General features: G+C 39.2%; 1 protein-coding gene and 1 long non-coding RNA gene across 3 annotated transcripts in view; both read right to left on the bottom strand.

Moving 5' to 3' along the window:
- IMMP1L (inner mitochondrial membrane peptidase subunit 1) overlaps positions 1-23,737 on the bottom strand; it is a 32,403-nt gene that overhangs the window by 1,561 nt on the left and 7,105 nt on the right. For both annotated transcript variants that reach the window (XM_053981718.1, XM_053981717.1), the window contains exons 2-5: positions 16,493-16,625; positions 15,643-15,731; positions 14,932-15,058; positions 3,050-3,160 (exon numbers count right to left, since the gene is read on the bottom strand). In XM_053981718.1, coding sequence (XP_053837693.1) covers positions 3,050-3,160; positions 14,932-15,058; positions 15,643-15,731; positions 16,493-16,597 — 432 coding nt within the window. In that variant the 5' untranslated portion in view covers positions 16,598-16,625. The remainder of the gene's footprint in view (positions 1-3,049; positions 3,161-14,931; positions 15,059-15,642; positions 15,732-16,492; positions 16,626-23,737) is intronic.
- On the bottom strand, positions 18,721-22,029 carry LOC128809609 (uncharacterized). The gene is made up of 2 exons (XR_008437788.1): positions 21,313-22,029; positions 18,721-21,206 (listed from the first exon to the last, which is right to left on the bottom strand). It is a non-coding gene; the product is annotated as an uncharacterized LOC128809609 (long non-coding RNA).

The following is a 23,737-nucleotide window of genomic DNA, read 5'->3' as shown; positions in this document are numbered from 1 at the left end:
GAGGAGCACGAGGAGCAGCTGCTGACACAGAACCACAGAGGTGATGTCTTGTCTCTGTGCTGATCAGCCAGTGAGCTATTTTAAGTTCCACACGAAAATACAGATACAAGCCAACAACAGAAGGGTATTTCTGATCTTGGTTAGCAGCAAAGCTGCAGAATTCAAAGCTGTCCAGAGGGCCTGTGCTGGCTGCAGGCTGGGTGTCAAGTCTTTGTTTGGCCCTGAAGGCAAACAGAAGTAAAAGGAAAGAAAAATATCCCATATAACAAATCTAAGCTGATCTCAGTAAAGGCCTGGAGAAGGATGTTTTTTAGTCTGTTCACGCCAGCACAAATCTAATTTCAGGCAACTCAAATCACACCTATTGCAACTTGACTTTCTTTCGGTGAAAGTAATCGAATTAGCTTTAAATGTTGTTTTGACAGTGTAGTTTGAAATTTGTCACAGTAATCTTAGTGGTAGAGTTAGAATGAAAATGATGTTTTATCTAGTCTGCATGCAGGGAGAACCTGAGAAACAATACTGGTGGTTGGAAAGAGATGGAAAGCCTCCTCTGTGAAACAAAGACATGCCACTGTGTCCTGATCCCCGAGTCCTTTAAAGTTCTGACAGAAGTTGACTGTGACTTGCTCATTCAGACTGGCTCTTCCAATTAGCAGCTCTTTGCCCTCTCTGCTTTGGCCTACATAGATAGATTTGATCTGATGGACGGGGCATAAATGGGGCTAACTAGCTCTTTTGAAGATACACCACAGGTCTAGTTCTGACATGGAGCCTAAATCCAGGGAATGCACAGGATATCCTACCTAGGACAGGACGAAGCATGAGTTCTATCTAAGTGGGATTCCCAGTGCTTTTACAGAATTGGCAGCTGCTTTGATTTCAGCAGCCCTTTAAGGAATGACCTCGTGTTTGGAGTGGCAGGACAAGAGTCAGGTGTTGGTGTTTCTGCAAGGGTTAAAAACTGCTGCACCAACACTGGCTGAGAACCCTCGGTCTGAACTTCAGATAAACACTCATGTTTTGCCAAGAATAGGTTGGCCAAACAAATTCAGCCAGCTCGGTTGGCTAAGCTCACTCTCTTCTGTTATATTTGGTTTTTTTTTGTGTCCATTCCTAAAAAAAGTAACTCAGCACTGAAAGGCACTGTTACATCTGCTTCTCCAAAATCCACTGTAAGACAAAGCCACAAAAACTTCCATTCTGAAGGCAGTAAAACCTGTTGGATGGAAGAGAAGCCAAAGCTGCAGCAGACTGCATTAAAAGCACTCAGAGGAGTCTCCTGGCCAGTGGCCAGTGGCCAGCCAGCCCCGTGCAGTCTGTATCTGCTGCCCTGCACTGCAGTGTGCAGCAGCAGCACACAGCAGAACATCACTGTGTGCTCATGTGAGGTATCACAAAGAGCCCTACCAGAAACACTCGTTTGAAGAACAAATTCATTTTTGCTTCTGTTAGGCACCATATACTTAAATCTCACAAAAACTTGAATAATCACTCCTCTATGCCACTGTCATTAAACAGCTGCTGTGAAATCTGGTTAAATTATTTTGATTAAGTATCAAGTCATTGCCTAATATTTTTTTTAACAGACAATGTTCTGGAGTCCTAAAGTAGTGCTTCAATATGAATTATCTGTGTGTGAGTTCCACTCATTTTACAGAGTTTACTTAGGGTTCAGTCCTGTCAGTCACTTCATTAAGGTCTTCCAAACACCTTCCTTGTCAGGGCACAATCTGGACACAAAATCTATTGCTGTGACTAATTCTGGCTGTCCATACACACAGGTTCTTGATATATCCAGAATTTGCTAACATTAAAGCAGTAAACAGCAGCAGCTTTTCTATACCTGTGCCTCAGTTTGGAGAAATGCTTTTTTCAGTTGCATTATTACTGCCACATTCCCTTTAGAGGAGTGTCAGCAGATGAGCATCCTTTGCCTCTTAGCAGTCAATAATCCAAGCTAAAACTTGGGTCATAAAACCAGCCCTGTGGGAACCAGCATTTTCCCCTCTGGTGTAAGGCAGACAGCAGGAGAAGGGGCAGAGCCCTGAGTAAACACCAGGGAAGAACTCTGAGCCAGGAGGAACAGAGGTCACCCAAAATTTGCCAGTAGGGCTGAGGGGATCGTGTTGTCTGAGGCTTAGAAAGCAATTACTGATTGTGCTCAATAGCTGCAAGGGGTTTTATTTTTTTTTGAAAAGTGCCAAATTGTGTTAATAAATACTGTAAATTAAGGATATAAGGCTTTGTTAAATTGGAAAGATCTAATCTTCCCTGGGTAATACAGGTGTGCTAAATTATGGGTTTGTGGATGTGCTGAAGTATCTGGAGAAAACCTTTTTTATTGTTCTGAATGCACAACTTTAAATCCTGCTTTCTAAAAGCAGGTGTATAAGTGTGTAATACACACTCCCCTGTTTCTTAGATTAAACTTTTTACGGAGAGGAAATTGTGTTATGTTTCTTCTTTTTGGTAAAAAAGCAAACTATTACTAGTTTACAGATGCTATCAAAAAATAATTCAGTGTGAAATAAAGTTGTAGAATTGTTGAAGCAAAAGGAGAAGAAGCCGTGATGGTTCAGTATAACATTCATTCAAAGCATTTTTTTAGTTTAAAAAGCAGCAAGGCCAGGCTACATGTCCAAAGTATGTGTGCAAGTCCTGGAAAAAGAATCTTTTCCTCCATTTTGTTTTTTGGACCACAGAGCTGCAACAGTGAAAAACCATTTTGCAGAGAGAATCAAAGTAAGGATGAAATGTCCATCTGTGCAGCAGGGCGTATGTGTGTACATTTGTGGTTTTATCATGTTTGGATTTGCTTGCAAAACAATTCATTCCATTTTCATAGCAGTGACTGCTCAGTGCTGCTCCAAAGTCCTCCCTCCAAAAACCCCGTCACTGTTGATTTATCCTTTTACAGCAGGTGGTGGAGTGTTCATGCTTTCCTTTCCATTTGCTTTGGCCAGGCAGTTGGGGAGGCAAGTTTCAGTGCCTAACTCATTAAAAATGTATTAATGCAGCTATTTTTAGATAGTATAAATTCACATACCTTAAGACAAATGCGTCCTCTTATCAGCCCATAAGGAACGGGTCCGTAGCACCTGGAATCTGTAGAATTCCTGAGATTATCACCTTCTAACCAAACATGTCCTTTAGGCACCTATAAGCAAGATTGAAATGCAACAAGAAACCAGAACAGAATGGTGTTAAGCACAATGTGCCTTACAGTGTTTTTCTTGATTTCTGAGCTCTGTATTTCATGACTGTGTAATGAACTAAAATTTATTGAGTCTAGTAAGACCCACTGCCAGATTTAGAGGGATGAGAAGGAGTGCTCCACAGTATCTGTTCTATCATGTGCTCAAAAACCAATGGTTTGCAACAAAAAATCCAAAATGAAGATGCAAGAGGTTAGACCAATGTGACAGGGTCATTAATTTAATAGACTTCAAAAGAGGTCATTAGGATGTTGACTGAAAATCTGCCCTCCTGTCGCAGTAACAGCATGAACAGGGCAGCCACACACTCATCAACATCCTGGGGCCAGCACCAAGGCTAGACCTGTTAGTAGATTCATGATGAACTAACTGGTAATTGATTGTGACATCAATTACGAATAATCTCATCATTTTATCGGAGTAGGCTTGTCAAAGTTCTAATTAAGATCACAGTTCATTCTATGTGCAGGCAGAATCCACAACACATTATATTGCAATAATGATGATCACAAAACAGCAAATCCCTTTTTATAATTTGAAAATTAATGATGGTGACCTTATACTATATGACAAAGACCTTTCATTGCCCATATATATTATGCATTAACTATATTACATACCACAGATTCATGGCATTCACTGGCTGACTCAATGGCAAAATGAGAAATAGCAACATAGCTGTAGTAGTTACCTAAATGAGAGTATGAAGCTTTCACATGTGAAAAAGATGCTCCTGCAAGTCTTAAACTAAGGTATCTGCTTGGAACATACAATACTATTTTGTAATGTTTTCTTAAAAACGTTTCAGGTACAAATAAGCTCTCTCAAGTTACCAAATAAAATACTTAATAATTACATTTGTAATTGGGTTTTGTTTCTAAAATTTTAAACCAGGCTAAAAACTTAAATGAAGCAACATATTCTCAATCTAGAGAATATTTAATATGGACTTTAAACATACATTTTTCCAAAACCAAGTATCTACTTGGAACATTACTATGAAGTATCTACTTGGAACATTACTATGAAGTATCTACTTGGAACATTACTATGAGCACAATTCAGAGGAAAAACATATGGAAACTAACTAAATAAACAAACAAACAATTTCAAGTGAAACTCAAAGTAGGAGCAGCATGAATGTTTTGGAATTGAACTATGCAGACTCTAAACTGTCTGCAGAAGGGAGAGTTCATGGGTAACAAAGTGGAACACCACTCTAGAGTAAAGGCAGGCTGTAAACCAGTAAGAACAAATGCAGGTGCCCCACTGGAGGAAATTGCAGGTGGTACTTGTAGGTGTCTGGCCAGGTAACACTCCCTGGGAACCTGGGCTTTAATGTGAGGCTCTTGCTCAGCCATGCTGCCACGTGCCTGTCACCAGACCAGCACCCCAGGCTGGCACTCTGCTGCCAGAGCCCCTCTGCTGAGCCGTGGCAAATGTGCCAGCTGTGGACTGAGACACAACAGGTCACTTTGGCAGAATGAAACACACTGCAGAAAGCATCTGTGAGCCTGCCCATCCCTCCCAAGCAGCCCTGTATTTCTGTGGCACCAGGAAAGGTGCTGTAGGTGTGTCAGGGGGCACAAACCTGCCCTCAGCATTTCAGAACCCACACGTGCCCAGCAATGTCTAAGCCCTTTTGAGACCCACTGGTACCATCCCCTTCCACAGGTATAAAGGATTGCCACCTCCTTTGTCTTTGACTGATCCACTACTTCAGCCAAGCTCCTCTAGTGCTTGTTCTCCCAGTCCTTCCAGAGAGGAACTCCCTGCTCAGCTTGTCTGTCACCTTTGTTGTTTGGAAGGCTGATCAGATTCCTGGCACATGCACCAAAGGGTTTCCTCTGGGAAGGCCAGCTGGTTCCAGCTAGATGACTTTGGTCCTCCTCCTACCCACGCAACTTTGCAAACAAAAAAAAAAAACCAACCAGAAGTCAATTTGTACATTTAGAAAGCTTCTATCTAGAGTCAAACAACCTGTGTAGAATATGCATTTTGTGGTTTTGATAGGTCTCTGTTTGAGCATGTGCTGTCACTGCCGTTTTCCTCAAAGATTCCATGGAACACAACCTGTTTAGGATGTGCAGCAGGGTAGCTGGATGTTTGTGGTCACTTAGTTCAGTGGACCCACCCAAAGCACTGCCTGTGTCCACACTCACACGTGAGTTTGCTTCTCACGTGCAAAGAACAGTACAAGGCAGCACCTGACCTTGCTGGTGCAAACTCCAGCACCTTCTGGAATAACGAGTCAGCCACCAAACTGCTGTCACTGTGACAGACTCCCTCAGCAAACACACAAACAGGACAAGCTGGAATTACTATGAGACAGAAAGCAAAGCCATGCTAACATTTCACGTCGCTGCAAAAGCATCACTTCTTGCAATGTGCTCCTGTTTCCCTGCCAGCTCCCCGTGTGCTCTTCTGGTTCCTGTGCTTTCTCACTTCTCCCAGTTCACAGGCAGAATGTGATGCTCATTTTTTACTATGTAAAATAAAGAACCACTCATGACTCAAGTATATCCAAAAGCTTTCCCATATTTCTACCAAGCTCCAAAATGACAAAAAAATAAAATAAATTGCTTTTGCCTGCAATGGCATGAAACTACTTCCAGTACTAGGAATAATTACTTGTCTAGACGAGATGTTCACAGTTTGCATTCCAGGTAGAACATTTGCAGTAAAGCATCTTCCTCCGTCCTGAAATTCACCACATAAGGTAATTTTTGCAGTTCTCCCTGGAAGGTATGAGTGGGCCCTACACCTCTGAATTTAGCATTAAGAGTACTGTCACAATGTGTGATTCATCTAAGGATAATGCACCTTTGTAGGGTGTCTGTCCATCACCTAGGCACTTCACTACAACCTAGAATTAAAGTCAAGCAATAAAAATCAAAAGAATTACAGGAAAATGTAAAACCAAATACCAGTGACAGGCCATAATCATTAATTAAAAAAAAAAATTAACCAAAGTAGTATAAATTCCTTTGAAATAAAGACCAGTGCCAGAATCCTCCAAGGCTCCATGCACCAAGCCATGTCTACACCACGTTGCTGATCTCAGTGGGATTACTCACAGGGAATTGTCCACCTGGAGTGTCACCCTTTGCAGAGGCAGGACTCAATCTGAAACACTGCAAAGCTCTGCAAGCACAGTAGCTGGGAATGATATTCACCAAAGAAAAAGAATTAACTGTTAAACCCCTGTATTTTTAGTAAGAATGTTTTTTTATTTAAGAATTATTTAAGAATGTATTAATTGCAGAGCAATGTGCTGCTGCTGCTGCCAAAAACCCCAAGGCACAGGGAAAGCCACTTGTGTGACAGCTCACAGGGCTGCATTTTGGTATCTACTCTTAGAGAAAGTTAACTGCATCCAAGAAGTGCCACTGAAGTCACAGTTCCCACTAGACAGAGAAGGGACACAAACCCACACTGATGAGGGGTAACAGCACTGCCCTGGGCTGGGCAGCATCTCTGATCTCCCTACACACAGGCCAGAACTAAAGATGGGAAAGTCTCACACGCCCAGCAGCTGGATTTTCACAGAATGAGTGGGACTCTGCAGAACCAGCAACTCCCCAGCAGTGCAGGCTGCTGTGAAAAGCTGCCTCTGACTGTCTGCAGGCAACTCCCTCTGCCTCAGCAGCCCCTGTGCCCCTGCTCTGTGCAGATTATCCGAGGATTTACCTCCCTTGTTCTCAGGCAGAACCGGTTATCTGCAGTGCTGCTTCAAAGTGTGACAATGAAAGACACCCATCAGACACCCCCCTGCTCCCTCCCCAGGCTCTAGACCAGAAGAACAAGACTCTCCTTGGGAACAGCTGAGCTGGAAGCAGAAGTTCATTCTCTTTCACCCCAAATAAACATTTTTCACTCTGACAGACTGGCAAAATTTGCAGAGCTGTTGGACTTTAATCAGTGGTGCAGTTAAAAGTGGCAGAACTGAAGTACAGGGCAGGTATTTGATGCATACTCAACAGCATAAAACATTAATTTACTTAAAGGGGGTGAATCATCAAATAATTATATTCTTTTGGTCTCTTTACATGATGCCAAACTTTTTTCTTTGATTACTCAATTATGTTCAAACCCAAGAGATAAGAACCCTGTCCTGCATTAAGTGACACATTCGGAAACTCATGTATTGCAAATAAAGCTAACAGACTAAATTATCTGCCTCAAAAATACCCCCAAACCTAACTAACTGAAAACAGGCTTCTGTGGTTTGGGGTCTTTGTTTTGAGAGAGATTTTGCTAGTGATTTTAGGGGACTTATAAACATGAATGTCTTGCAATCTCAAAAAACATCAGCACACACAATCAGCTGGGAGTAGATGTTTGAACTTTTGTAAGGTCACAGGTATTCACATCACCTCCAGCAATAGCAAAGTTTCAAACTTAAGAAGAACTTTAAATAATTCCCATCTTTTCAGTTCAGAGGCTTCCTTCTTGAGCTATGATAAGAACTAATCTCAGTGCTGGACAAAAGAATAAAGTCTGCAAGTTCTCATCTATCCCTACTAAGGTCTATTTAAGTGCCTCCTACTTTGGTACAAGCAACAAATGTAATTGCTTCATGGCCTGCGGGTGTTCATTTAACAAAAGGAGCCTTTGTGAATAAACCACAGGTGTTACCTTTCTTGATTAAAGTGAAATATGATGAAAGATTCTACAATATCAAATGACAAATTTACTAAATACTGATTAAATTGCCTTATTTAAGTAAATTGCATCTAGTTAGGATAAAATATACACCACAGAAATGCAGGAGTTTGTTTTATCACTCTATACTTAAAGTCTCACGTAACTACTCCTTAATCCTTTATTTATTAATTCAGAACCAAGACAGAATAATGCTTTACAAATACTTTTTTTAATGATCCAGTTGCTCCAGGCACTGTTTCTGTAGGTTTATCATAAATGTTGTTCATATTAAGGCTGCCATCTGTATAAAACCCAACCACATTAATTAGCTCAATTTTTTCAGAATCAGGGTAAGCATTTCTATTTACTTTTTTGTGCTGAAAAAGCTATGAAATGGTAGCAACCACACTGGAATAGCAGATGTTAAATCAATATCTTCTGTGTATCCTTAAAAGGCTGAATTACCTGGAATTTAGTATTTCTTAATGTAATAGAATGAATTTACCTTAAATTTATAGGTACTTCCAAAGAGTTTAGCATTTTCCCTCCACTTGCTGAACAGTTTAAGCTGCTTATGAATAAGATATGATGTACTTGACCCAGTTTGTTTAAATGCACATATTAAAAAGAAGACATTATGATGATGGTCCAGGTTGGTATTAGAGAAGATGACAGTGAAACACTAATGTGTTTTTTATACAGAAAACCAAATTCATTGTGATTACATATTTCTATTATTAATTCATTCTCTGTACTATGACATTTGTAATTTTAATAGAAGATTTATAAAAAGATAAAATATGAAGATTTGCCTAAGTTTTGAAATCAAATATTAACCAATATTAAAATCACATAACCTCCAGTGTTAACTCACACACCACAGGGGAACTAAGGAATATTAGCATAGGCTTGAATTTCTAAGACATTTTAAGACATTTTTCTCTACCATGAAAGCACAGCAGTTGGGTGTTGTTCTGTAACAAAAGTGTGGGTAAGCTGTTACAGTGACTTGTCAGAGCACTCACTGGTTATTTCAATGTTTGGGGTTTCATCACTGCTGCTCCTAAACTTTGTGTAATGTAGGAGTAATTGCTGCTGTCCTGGGCTTGACTGCGTGGAACTTAAAAGGTTTGATCACTACACTCTTGGCTTAATAGGAGAGGTTTCCACATCAGAGATGTCTATGCCAGTCAAATGAGAAAAATATCTGATTTCTCTCAGTATCGCTTTTTACCTGTTCCAAAAGTTTTCAACTGTGTTAATTCAAACACTTGCATGCATTGTTTATTGCTGTAAATATTTAATGCTGAGTTCTAGATCATATTGTTAAATACACAGATCTCAATCAGCTGGAAAAGCTATGTGTCTCATTTCTAAAGCCTCTAGCTGCTACCCTAAATTTAAATTATGAATCATCTTTCCTTTTCTAAAACTGTTATCAGTTAAAATTAAAACTAACTGGTTCATGTTCTTAGGCCAAAACTTCCAGACCCAAATCTCCTAGCTACATTTGGAAACTCCTGAACAAAAGTTCAGAATATGCCTGTGATTCATCTGTCCAGACTCTTATTAGCCTTAGATTTATTAGCCAGAAGTGTTTTAGAAGAAAGTACTGATTACAAATCCATCAAAGATTACTTAACAGTTTGCAGAGACCTTTCTGACAGCAATGATTACGAAGGGTTGGATTTTCTTCTCCAGGTAACAGATGATGTAACAGGGTCACCCAAAAGTGTAAGTCTGAGAACACAAAACCCTGTGGGTGCAGACCCAGCTGGAACTGGTTCTAACACAGAACCCATCAGCATCACTGGTGTGCCCTGTGCTCACAGATCTGCAGTTCAGCCTGGGAGAGCAGGGGCTGATAAATAATATCATCAGGGCTAAGGAATCCTGTCTGCCAGCTCCATCAGGAGGGACCTCAATCTCTCCTGCACAGCTGCTACAGTCAGAATAAATCCTGTGCTCAGAAGCTTTCATTGAGTCCCAAGTAGTTGGTTTCACCATCCTGAGCAGCTTCCCAGAAGTTATTACTGAACTTTGAGCAGAGGAATAACAGCATCATAAAATGTAGCTACCTCTGTGTTCTTGAAGCATCACGAAACCAAAACTGCAAAGGTACAAAGACCAAGCCACTTGAGCAGAAGAAACTCTGGCAATATTGGAAATTAGACTGATAAAATATTTGTGTTTCTTTTCCCTTGAACAATTTGGTTTTGACAAATCAGAATTTTGATTTAAAACAACTTCTCAGGAAATTCAAGGTAAGCATGAGTCATGAACTCTCTGTACTGGGATATAGAGCCATCTGCACGCCAACAAATAGGCCACATTAACTCTCCTCTCCCACCAGACATTCAGCACAGCTGCTGGTTAGAATTATGGCATGACTTTCTCTCAAACCTCTGGAACACTTAGAGCTAAGGAGGAGCAAGAAAATACCTTACTCATTTTCCATATCAGCAACTACTGAAACTTACTCAGTGAACTACTAAACCATGAGTGTGAACATTAAGATACTTAGAGCAAATGGAAAAGAAGTGATGTTTCAATTAGGTTTATTTTTAATTGCTATTTAGGATATCTTAAAATGACTATCCAGTAGTGCACTGAAATATCAAACCACTTTTCAGCGTCTTGCAGGGCGCATTCAAACCCTGTGATTACGATTCTGTGCCATTTGCCTTGACATTATGTTACTCCTAGTGCCCACATCTTCTCACTGCATTTGCCAAGACCTGCTGGAGAGTTACCAGCACTGTGCAAACACAGCGAGGTGCATTATCCTGGGAATTCTGTTGGCTCTGGAGCTCCCACAGGATGAGGAGATGCCATCTCGCTGCAGCACAAGGCAAACACTCCCCCAGCAGCCAGGCTGGCAGCATTAGTGGGAGCTGATTGATCACCAGCACGGTGTTGCTGAGATATGGATTTGTAGCTCAGCTTTTTATCACCGGGACTCGCACGGGGCAGTTCCTTATTTACAGACTCTGCCTCTATTAAGTGACATTATTAGGGACTACTTTTGTTTAAGTGCCACGAAGGCTCAGCATATTGGTGCTTTATGACATACGAGCTGTTTGATTCTGATGGTTTAGCCCCTCACTTTTTCACATTGTAAATAGGACCTGCAGGATAAGAACATATGGTAAGTAAAGAAATTAAAGCTAAAGTAAATGGCATTAAAACAAATTCAAATAGAGCAGTAAGATACTCAATCTGAATTCTAAACCGGTATTAAAACTTTTTTAAACAGGAAATAAAAGCCTGAATATGAAAAATAACCTTTCCGCTGTTTTTTTATTTTATTTTATTTTTTTATTTTAAGGACCATTTCAGGGGATTACTGTGGTTAATTTCCTTATTAATCCTCATTAATCCCTATATAGTTAAATTAATAAAATAGGATATCTCTTAATAAGTGGAACTAGTTCTGAATACAGCATTAGTTGTTCACCTTTTTAACTTCTAGGTTCCTACCACATTGCCTCTGATACAGAAAAAATACATTATGCATTCTTAAATGTCTATTACAGCAAATACACTTGTTTCTATTTACAAATGTCCATTTAGCACAAAACCAAAAAAGAGCCCTGCAAAAGTGCCAGCCTAATGCTCACATTCCAGACCAGATATCAACAAAAAGGAAAACTACCTTTTCCTAACTTTGTAATACTACTATAGCAGCTTATTCAAAAAAGGAATTTCATTATACTTTCATGTAAATAGGAAGATTTCCCTAATTATTGTTCTACAGATAAACTCCAATCGTATGTACTTAAATTGTCATTTCAGCACATGCCTAATTTATGCCACTCAGTTTTATATGTGGCATTAGTTCCATCAGCCTGTAATCCAACTCCATCAGAGACAGGTTTTTGATACAGCTTTAGCTTTAGTGCACTCTGACAAAAATAATTTTCTCTTATGATGTCTTCCTTCAGTTAAATAGAGCAGCAAGAGTATTTTAACTGCCACTGCCATCGTGCATTTCTACTCACTGATATACCTATTTTCAGAACAACTTATTTATGATTTTCAGCTTATGTATGATTTTTTTGATTGTTTGTTTCTTTTCTTTATAGCTTGGAAGGTTGGTTTGTTGTGTTTGGATTTCTTTTTTAATCTACAGGTTGTTTGCAGCAATAATGTATCTCATCTGTGTAATTTTACAGAGAGCAAATTGTAAACAGAGTTCTCCATTCTCCTACCTACACACAAAGGCATCCTGAGAAATATATTCATGAATGAACCAGCACCTCAAGTAGGATCTGATTTTAGCATTCTCTTAGGCTTCAGGGTAAGAACTGTGTGTGACAATGCTTCTAAGAAATCCCTAAATTCTAAAAGATCCCTAACGTCAATGCTGTAAAATATGCCAACACTACCACCACTGACACAGTCAATACACACTAAGAACAATTCCTACTAATGTGACTCTAAGGATTCTCCTTTTAGGGCAAATCTAAAGCAGGTGCTTGCAGGTAATTTCACCTCAGCTGTATGGCCATTACTCTGCCATCTCCAGGAACTGGCTAGCTCAGAAAACCTATCCTCTAGTTGGCAAGCAGCAGCACAGACTGAAGCAGGGGTCTGAGCTGCCTAATTTGGCAATATTGCTGGCATCTGATATTCCCATTTACTGTGTAAGTCTGCAACATGACAGAAACTTCCCAAAATAGGAGACAAGCCCTCAAGGAAAGCTGAGCAGTTTGCTATAAAAAAACAAAGACTGCTCTGACCTTACACACTTCGGAGTCACAGCATTCACACACCACTCAGATTTCCTGCTTGAAAAAAGGCAGCTAGTAGGCAAATAGAAAGTGCAAAACTCATGACACTTTCCAGGCTTTGCTCACTTCAGGAGTGGTACCTTCCCCTGGCAGAGAGACCCCTCAGCAGCACCCCTGGTCATTTGGAACCTCAGCCCAGGCCTTTCCTCAGTTTGGACAATCTTTTTTTTTTTTTTTTTTTCAAAACCCACCTCAGGCAAGTATCAACAAAACAGCCAGTTCTCTGTACATCTGCTGCCATTATTTGCTGAGAGGAATTCTGTGTTTGAGTTAAAAGTGCATAGCACAGTGATTCACTAAAAGAAGGAATTTGATTAGGCAATTGCCTAAACATAAACACATAACACGTTTCCCCTCCCCAACAATTTACTCAGTGAGTAATCCAGCCTCAGTTATGAACATAAAGTACAGATATCCACGTTGGGAATTTACTCTTCTGTAAAGGAAGTGTCTCCTGAACAGATGGAAAGACCTACCTCTTTACCAAGCACTAAAGGTAGAAGGAAAACAGGTATCAGGCACAAGAGCACTTCCATTTAGATAATTTCTCCTCCTAGATACAATTTATGGTGTAAGAATTACAAAGGCTTGTCACTTCATTGTATTTCCACACATTAGCCTTTATGAAAACAGGAAATGGACTCTGCATTCCCCATCTGCTCTTGTTCCTCATATTTTAAATTAAAACTGGAGACAAGAAATCCTGCACTAGGGCAGAAATTGTTCTGCTGAATATTCATTTGGTCACTTCAGTGTTTCCAGAAAAGCTGATAGCATGTTTTAAGTACAAATCTTTCCAGAACTTCCTTTTCAAGACTAAGACAAGTGAGGAAAAAGATGCTCAGAGAAATTCTGTTTGTGTCTTCTGTCAGTGTACACAGAATTCAGGTTGGTCTCCTCTGGGAAATGTGTATTCCATCACAATTATGAGCTCCACCAGAGCTAGAGGATTCCTTCAACTTGGTGAGAAAAGTGGGTTTGTGTTCTTTGGGGTTTTTGGTAGGTTTTCCCTTGGTTAAATGGTTAACACAATTTGATTTGTGAAAAACTAAATGTTTTGTCCTCCCCTTCAAAATGTAACAGAGAATGAGCTCCTTCTGTATGCCCACAAGTGAGCAAGCTCTAAGAACAGCAGCTCCAGTGGCTCTGGCATTACAGCAGATGTGCAGCTTAGAGGCAGGAGCCCAAGGTGTCTTGCCTCAACCCTGGAGTGAAAGAAACAAACTGAAACCCTCAGGGCAGGGGAAGACTCACATCCTTACTTCCTGGTGCTAAACAAAACGTTGACAAGAATCTTTCCTTTTAGTAAAGACAAACTCCACTTCAGCTGCTCAATACAAATGGAGCAATGGTACCTGGAGGCTCCCTGGTGGAGGTGGCTGCCTTTATGGAAGCTAAACTTTTACAGGATTTATGTGTCACAAACTGTAAGGAGTGCTCCAGAAAATTCTCCACCTTCACAGCACAGGACTTCAGCCACATGCTCATTCTTCTTATTCTGAGGATGGAGTGGATATGAAAGGGCAAAATCACAGCTTTGTTTAAAGATTCAAAACGCCTGGGAATATCTGATGGCTCCACAAGTGCTGAACAGAGGTAACAGTCAAACATGCTTCTGGGACAAGGAAAAAACCTACATTCCTCTGTGATCATCATTCCTGAGGATTCTTCTCATGATAGCCTACAAAAAGAAGTTGCTAAAAACATTTTGTCACTGATCTTCCCAAACTTCTGTGAGGTCTATCTGCATAAGGACAAATGAACATTGAGATTATTTTTCCCTTTTCATTGCCTCACCTGACCTTTTGGCCAAGTTAGGAAAACTTCTACTTTTCCAGCCATACTGAGGAACATTAAAATATTGCCACATTGAAATAGAGATACACTAAAGTATAATTTTGAAAGAAAAATTTGAAAGAAAAAAAAGAGTCAAATATTCACTTCTTAGTGTTTAAAATACAGAAGCAGTTTTGCCTGAACACCAAGCACCTGCATCTGTCATCTGTACTGCACTTTATACAGAGAATTTCAGAGTATTCTCCCAAAGGAATATTATCTGTCTACAGCTCCTACAGAAACAAAAGGCAGAGAAAGACATCTTGGCATAGACAGCCTAAAAGTACAACATTTTACTGTACATATTCAAGAATAATAATTTATTAATGTCATAATTTATGATTTATTATGATCCTCAAATATTGCAAACCCTTTAGAGACCACCAGGCCTACTTAAGTAATCATTAATTTACATAGTAAGAAACTCTAATACTTACATAGCTGTGACTCTTAAGGAAATCTGAAGGGTTGCTTGTGCAGACTTTATCCCCTTCCAAGCCAATTACTCTTTTACAGATATTTGATTTGGGGTCATTTGGGCTTTTCACAATTACAATATCTCCTCTGAGAGGAAAAAAACAAACAAAAACAAACAGAAGAACTCTCATTACAAACTATTTGGCTGAGTACATGAGCATCCATGTATCTACTCCAAAAATATTCACACACATTAAAGAAAGTCCATTGTGCTGAAAATTCTTGTGTACAATTTTGGTTTCTTCAGTTTTACTCAAGTGTAATTTCACAGAGTTTTAAAAGCTGAGTGAATTTTTGTTATTGAGATGATTTATGAAATATTTAAGATTATAACCTGAGACCAGTAATACCCCTAGTTGGTTTTCAAGACCAAACTACTTAGAAAAGAAGTTACATTCACTCAGTAGAATCATTAAGGGGGAGGAAAAAAAGGGATTTTTTTTTTCTATTTTTTGGCCAAAGCTGTGAAAGTGACAACAAACTAAATCCAAACTGAATTTTGACAAGTTGTTCATTGGGCTGTTTGTGCTGATAACTTTAACATCCTTTAGACACAATGAAAAACTGCAAGTTAGAAGCAGAAAAATGCACTAAAAATAAGGGTCAGGATGTGGTTACTGACAAGCCCTGGCAAAGAGAATGTCAGATGTGGTCTCAAGAGAGGAGCGTACTTTCGAATGCAATAAAAGTGACGGCTGAGGCTCTCCGAAAAGACAATATCAGAGTTCTGAATGGTTGGTTCCATGGAAGGTCCAGAACACTGCAAATTCAAAAGAAAGGAGAAAAAAAATTACTATTTCAAACTGCTTTATCTAAAATAAACTTGTATTCAAGTTTATGCTAATAAATCAGAAAAGGTGGAATGTAGAGAACTAAAAGTGAGCTCCTCCAAGGAATGTGTGATGCATTTAAAAGCTGAGGGGAGCCTCTAGAGCACCTCTAACTCTGTTACAGCTCCATATTTCCTTGGGATTGGTCCTGAACTGCTCTAGGTGCTACAGGCCCTTATGGATTCCTTCAGCACTGCATCTCCAAGAAATTTTTAGGAGCAGTGCCCAAAGCCATACCAGCTTACCCCCTTCTCTTCTCTGTGACACAGAATCATCACAGAAGCTGCAGGAGCAGCTCACAGCCAAGCTCCCCCATGCCCAGCAGCGGTATCTGCCAGGTTAAGGACCTGGGGAGGAGGGGCAAGGAGCATAAAACACCCAGAAATTTGGCCAGAGTGTAAAACAAAGGCATTTCCTATTGATGATTCCAGTCTTTCTTAAAGGATGGACTCTGCCAAAGGCTTAATCAGAGTTTCCCATTTACTTCAGTGATGCCTCAAGCAATCACACATCAGAAAACATGAATGCCTGAAGTACAAATAATTGTCACAAAGGCTGGGCCCGCTTCCCATAAATTGTGTTCAATGCTTCGAGGAAAATTAACAAACCTGAAATATTGGCATCATCACATAGAAAAATGTCAGTATTACAGTTCTATCTCCTTTTAAATGTCAGGAAAATGAAGAGTTACCACAACAATTCCTCCAAGGTACTCAAAGGCACAGTGTGCTATGCAGCCATATTGCACCGTGTACCCCAGAAATCGGAAGGTTTTTCCTAGGGCATGGCGAAGCATCCTACAGTGGTACGGTGCCCAGCTGGCTCTACAGCAAAACAGAAGAGGGTCATTCATTGGAGAACAAGCAATCCAACATTTACAAACCCATCTTTTGTAGCAGGTGGATTAAAAAAAAAAAAAAAACAGCAGTGCAATGAAACCAAGAAATAATCAGATAGACCTGAAGAGGTGGATATAGAAATAAGGCATCAGCTCTTTCTGTTCTCAGCTGCAGCACAGTGCTGTAACTTCTGCAGCTGTAAACATCTTCTGACCCCCTTCCCCAAGTATTCAAGTCCAACTCTGATCCAGTTCCTGCAATGCTAATCTAAATAAAATGTTTCCTTATCAAAATTTGGTGGTTACACTTAAAGAAGTGGAAAACATACTGAAGTAATTGAAGCAAGCTCTACATTCTGCAAAAAACCTGTTCCCCTTAAACTCAGTGTTGCCTTATCATGAACTAAAACCACTGCAAGAGTTCCCTCTTTTACTAAGATGGGTCATTAGAGTTTGCTGAGCAAATACAGTATGTTGAAAGAAAAAAAAAAGGAAAAATGCTGTGTAAAATATGGCCACTTAAAATGAAATAAAGACATCTTCTACATTTCATTGCATTTCACTAATGAAAGATAAGAATTTACAAGTGCATGGCTTTATTTTCACAACTCTCACTAGAATTTAATGGGAGTTTTACCTGACTGCATTCAAAAGACAACCATTATTGGGAGCAAATATTCTCTAACAAGTTCATTTCCTTGTTCCAAAAGAGACATACTTTTTAATCTACACAAACTTCTCTGCACTAGAACAGCTTAAACCAAGCTGTGATTCATCATTCACATTCACATTCAACCTGATCATTTTCGCAGTAATAACCCAAAACACCATGGAAAAGAGAAAAGTCTTGAATTGTGTCTGGCAGATGCAGCACCCAGCACGCTGCAGGACACACTGCAGGACCTGGAGCAGCTCCCCTGGAAGGGGAATGCACTTTCAGCAGAATCCATTCTGGCAAGGCAGAGAAGTGGTTGGTTCTTCTCAATTCAGTGCACCCAAAAAGCACCAACCAATGCCTTACTCTTAGGCCAGACACACTGAGAGCCCAGAAATGTGAGACAGGTCACAAAAGGCACGGCAGATGAATCTGAGTTGCAGAAGTAGGTGAATGCCCAACCATGTTTGGAGAGAAGTCCATCACCAATCCTTCTTAACAGCACCTGCTAGAAAGGAGCCTCACGCTGCTTCTCAGTTCAGGGAGAAAGAAAAATCCTGCACAGGCATCCTCTATTTTTGCTCCATGCTATTCAGAAACCTTATATTAACATATGAAGGTAGTAGAGAATTTAGGCACCTGTGGGTATTGCAGGTAGAAAGGCATTTACAAACAATGCATTACAATGCCCAGAGTACACAGATCAAATTGGGACAAATAAAGAGTAACAACATCTAGAGAATGTGCAAACCTACTATGTCAACAGCTGTCAGGTTGTAACTAAAATGTTTTTATTATGAAACTCCAAACAACAGCTCTACAGCTCAGAAAACAAGTTTCAAAGTGATTGCAAGCCGTTTCCTTTTGGATTTTGGGTGACACAAACAGGGACAGTTACCCTGGACACGTGTTTCCCTGGGATGCTTGTGAGTAGATTTGGGAGCTATTCAGGGAAACCCAGGGCTCAGAGTGAGCTTTGCCTGCTGCTACAGCTGCCATGGCAAAAAGCTAACCACAAGGACAGAACATGAATGAAGAGCTCTCAAATTTTGTTCCCAATTCTCTTAAAATAAATTCTTAACTCCTGAGACATAGATTTCACCAACCCCTTCTTAAAAATGTAGTACAAAGAATTTTTTTAAATGCTCAAGGTTATTAGATTTTATGATAACGATCAAAAAATTCTTAGTTTTATATAAAAGCTTTTGACTACTACCCAAGAAAGTTAATTTCCAATGAAGCACATATATACCTGGATTATACAATCTGACCCTGGCAAGGTACCTCCTGAGGATGGGAGGGTGTTTTAAATGTTAAGGTTCATCTTTAGACATCTAATATTCATTCCAAAGAACTAAAATCCTGAAAGTTTCCATGTAGTTTTAAGTAACAACTTCTAGTTAAAAACTGGTTGTAGCAAGTCCAGTAAAAAAAACCACCAGACCAAACTAGTTTATTTAAAAAGAAAAAAAAAATCCACACAGGAATCAACTTGAGCATCATTAAAATAGAATTGTTTCCTCTGAAAACTTCATATCATTACATTTTTGAAACAATGTCATATTGTTGACCACACGGAAGTAAACAGCTGAACAGTTTTCCACAGCACACAATTTTAATACAAAGTACCATCAGCAGGCAACTCCACCAGATCGAACATAAGACCATTGAGCACAGTAAAACAAATTATTTAAGTCACAGGCCCCTTGAAAACTTAATGGCTCTGTAGTATAAACATCCTTATTGCAGAACTAATGGCCTAATACCTGTTGTAATTACTTCCAGGTATTACCTACTATCATATAGCAGGTAGCTGAAAAATTTCTGCTGAAATCAACACTGGTTAAAAAAGGTCACACATTCATATTTATCACAAAAAACCACAATTTGGTTATTTTACCACAACTGTATAGCTGTAAAATACACAGCAAATAAAATGCAAAATGTAATTACTAGTATCTTCTGCTCCCTCTTCCTTCCATAGCCTATGCTTTCATCACTCGGGTTTTTGTTTGTTTGTTTATAAAATTAATCACAGCTAGCAGGGTAGAAATCACTTGGAGCCTCATGAATGACATCCAAGAGATGGGAAAGGATTAGTTCTCAGTTGCTGCCAGTTATAGCGCCAGGTGGCTTTTTCTGCAGCGAAGGTGTTACCGATAATCCCATTACATTGGTACTAAATCTTGCAGACATCAAAATTATCACCAAGGTTCCTTTTCATCCCATCCTTTCCAAATGACTGGAAGTCGCTTCACCTGAAAGAAGTCAAATCCACATGCAGCTGCTGTTTTAGCAGCCAGCGGACTCCCTGAGAATGCCAATTGTGATCCAATTTCGCTGTGCTGGTGGCCCCCTATTCCCTGTCCAATAATACATCTGTTAAAAAATCCTACAGCTACAAATCAAGTTTAATCCTACCAGGGACCTCATGTTGGTCTTGTCTTCCAAAAAGGCAGCAGGTTTTGCCGTCTATCTCTGCCAGTGTCTGGGGAATACTCTTTAAATCCCAGCTCTACTTAGAAGAATAAGCTAAGGATCACAAAACATGACCTCAAAAACCCTGATATGACTATATTCTGACCCAGAGGCATTCATTCTAGGTGAAGATTAGAACTTTGCATAATAAGATTACACAGCAAGTGAATGATATCAAGGGACTATCCATATGCAGCCGCCTGGTTTTCTATAGACAGCCTGTGCTCTGCAATATGCAGTGCAGACGAAACAGAGCTTGGGCTTTCTAGCTGAAATAAAATAGATTCACATAAATTAGTTGGCCATTTCCAGATTCCTAAATCCCCTATTACATCTTTTATTGACAGCTCCTGTGAGGATAGCACAAATGGTATTCTCTTTGTACTCTTTGCTTCTGTAGCACTCGCACTCTGAGGGAAATGTACATAGGTTGTCTAGAAATTAACATCTTGTTTGCTGTAATCTTGGATTACAATTAGCTGTGTACATAATAAAATTAGAAAATCAATGAGCAGATTTATCATTTCCAGAAAAGCAACGGTATTGTGTAAGACAATTTAATGTGGCGCTGAATTTTTAAATACAGGAAAATCAAAACTGCAGGCACTGAAAGCATGACTAAACAAATCACTGCACTTGGCACTAAATAGACTTTTTACTTTCATAAAAAATTTCTGGTAGCATTTGCTTTATATAATGTTTCCCAGTTCTGGAACTGAATATGTTGTGAATTGTAGTGAATTGTAGTGTATGTCATTGAGTATGTAGTGAGAGATTATCAGTTTTTCCTTCCACAACACAAACTCTTCTGCCAATGTTCTCCACTTCTAACCAGACACCTTTCTCCCTGCATAACTTGCACCACCTCTTTCCCACAGAATTACTCTGAGATTATTTTAAAAAAACAATCCAAAAACCCAAACCAAAGAAAAAACTCCACACTGACTAGGCCATTTAAATATTTATGTTTGAGCTGTTATTTATATTAAACTATTATTTTAAAACTTCTGCATGAAACTGATGTTACATGTGCTAGAAGAACGAAGTGTGTGTATCTTGTTTATTTGGATGCTTCCCATATTAGATACACAATATGCTTTAAATATATATAAATATACAAAATATAAATATACAAAATATACAAAATGCTTTAAATATTCTAATTATAATCTGAGGATTCTGAACATCTAAAGCAAAATGAAGAACAATTTTCAAAAGGTCCCTCTGTGCTGGAGATCAGAAGAATTGGTTTTTATTTCCAGCTGTTGCTTTACTCTGGAAGAAACACTGGACTTGGTCTGGCAAATGTGAGCAAGCTTGGTGATATTCTGGAAGAGATTACTTTTTTACACATTATCTCTACGAGGCACTGGCAGTTTGTCTCCAACGAGAGCTCCTTCAGCTGCTGATCTCAAGCTGACAAGGAGTTTAATCCTGTAAACATAACACAATTGGCTGGTGTTAAATAACCAGAGACTACCGACAAGAATGAGCAATTTCCCAACACAGATTTCAGGTAGTTCTCACTGGTTCTATTTACCTTTGGGAAGCAGCTCCTAACACTTGCACAACCCTGAATAAAAAGCTGCTTTAATGGCCAGATGCATTCCAAAGCTTGTCCTCCTCTGCAGCTCCATTCACTCCTCTTTGCTGAACACTGAAATCCAGACAGCTGAGCAAAGGCACGGTCATACATGGCAGGCCTGGGCCTCAGGGATGCCAAAATTCACTTTACAGTCTTCTGCAACAAGGTCAAAGTCAGGACAAACACCAAAGGTGTGGCAGACACCACAGCCACCTTCCTGGTAACTGAGAAAAACGGGCTGTGCCTGCGTCACAATGGTCAAATAACTCCATGTGTTTATCTTCAATTTCAATACATTCACTGCCTTGAGACGCAGACATATAAACATTGGAAATTCATTTCAGTTTAGTAAGACAAAGCCTAATTTTCACATTAGGCACTAAAAATCTACAACCCTACACAATCTGAAGTTGCCCTTGGCTCATGTGTCCCCTGTGCTTCCCAGCTGACACATCTTGTGGAGAGATGATTTTGGAAATACTGCTCAAAGCAGCGAATGGAAGAGGGGTGAATAACTTCCCTGTGCACTGAGAACTAAAAAAGCTGTTTACTTAAAATATTTTGACATTACAAAGAGGATGGTTTGCTGGTAAAAACCAACAAACCTAACAAAAACACCACAAACAAAAACCCAAAGTCCCTCCACATCAAACAACCCCTCCACGTTTCAGTACACCATTACCAAGATGGTGATATTTAGAAAAAAATATTATTTTCTAAATAAAATATATTTTCTAAATAACATATTTAGAAAAAAACACAATTGTCTCCATCTTATTGCCAGTGTTGGCCTCAGAGAGATTGCCATCATTGAAGAGGCTCCACATTAGTGTAGAAACACAGAAATCACAAAGAATCAAATCTTTAAACAAATAGGAAATCAAACCTGACAGACAATTAAACCGTAAACAAACCATTGAACATCTGAAAAATACAAAAGCAAAAAACAAGACCAGTTTTAGCACTGTCAGAAAATAGCAGTGAAGAATCCTTCTGCATGTTTATCAATACTCCCCAGTTATGAGCATCACCTTCTAATAAAATAGCTCATGCACACTCTGCATTAAAAAAATGTGTTAAAAAACAGGAGAAAGGCAACACAGTCAGACAAGAGAGTGCTCAGTATTTATTTTTTCAAGTTACCTGAATAGAAGAAAAATGCAAATCAAGTGCTTATCACTGCTGTTATTCTGCAAAAATGTTGACTGCTTTCCCAAACTGATTTTTAGTTACAAAGTTCTAAATACACACATGAACGTGGACTCAAGGACTTTTTTCAGAGCAAAGTGGTACTTCATGAGAGTTTATACAGTAAAAATAAAGTGTAATCAGTATTTTTTCTCATTGCTCAATAAAATTTTATTAGTTATTTCTGAGCTGTTTTATGTGTAAAACACAAGTTCTGTAAGGTCTTCTCCACTTAAGAGATACAAGTATAAAAAAGTTCCAAACATCAATAGATGAGTGCAATGATATTCAGTCTAAGTTAATCCCCAGACATCCAAATCCATGAATAAAAATTCATCAGTTTTAAATACACTGAGCCTATTAAGCAAGAACAAAAGCATATGCACAAAAGAGCTTTTAATATATTTCAAAGCCCACAAGAGCCATGGTCTCATTAAAATTATAAATTACACAAACATGGAATAAAGATTCAAACTGCAGTGCAGCTAAGCAGATTACAGCAAACCCCGCGTTCCATATGATAACACACCATGGCCCTCCCAGATGGGGGCTTGGAACAAAAAGGCCATCACTGCAGCTAGGGAAAACCTCCTTGTGATCTCTGCTTTCTGTTCAGCAGATGACAGCCAAATAATATGTTGATTATTCTGTTTGTGCTGCTAAGCTTGTAAGATGGAATAAAAGCGATATGATCTATTGTGAACTCCATGCTAATGTGTTGCTCCACTCATAAATAATATACTGAATCTATTCTGAAACTATCTTTTTATCTGACTTCCAGGTTTTAAATGCATGAACTAAAACAGAAAGCCAGCATAAGCTATTATTTAATTTGATGCTTTAAAATAAAAGATACAGCTGACACAATAATAAATGTGGAAACTGACTACTTAGGAATCAAATAAGTAGAAGTGCCTTCCTCCAATTTAGCAAATTATTCTAAGCTGAGGTGCTGAGCACGCCCCAGCCCCACAAACTGCACCCTCAAACACATCACCAAGCAGGGCCTGCATGGCTCATTTTACCACAGACACCCACCCCAAACAGGAGTTTCAACTGAGGACACAAATACTAGCAAAACAGAAAAGCAGTACAGAAACAATCACTGTATAACTTCATTAGTACTGCCTCCCTGAACTGCCTTCTTAAAAACTATTTAGGTTTTTAATAAGTGATAAGATTTTATTTCATC

This window comes from Vidua macroura, chromosome 6 (assembly GCF_024509145.1).
Source record: "Vidua macroura isolate BioBank_ID:100142 chromosome 6, ASM2450914v1, whole genome shotgun sequence".
Taxonomy (NCBI): domain Eukaryota; kingdom Metazoa; phylum Chordata; class Aves; order Passeriformes; family Viduidae; genus Vidua; species Vidua macroura.
This window is presented reverse-complemented; position numbering and strand designations above follow the sequence as displayed.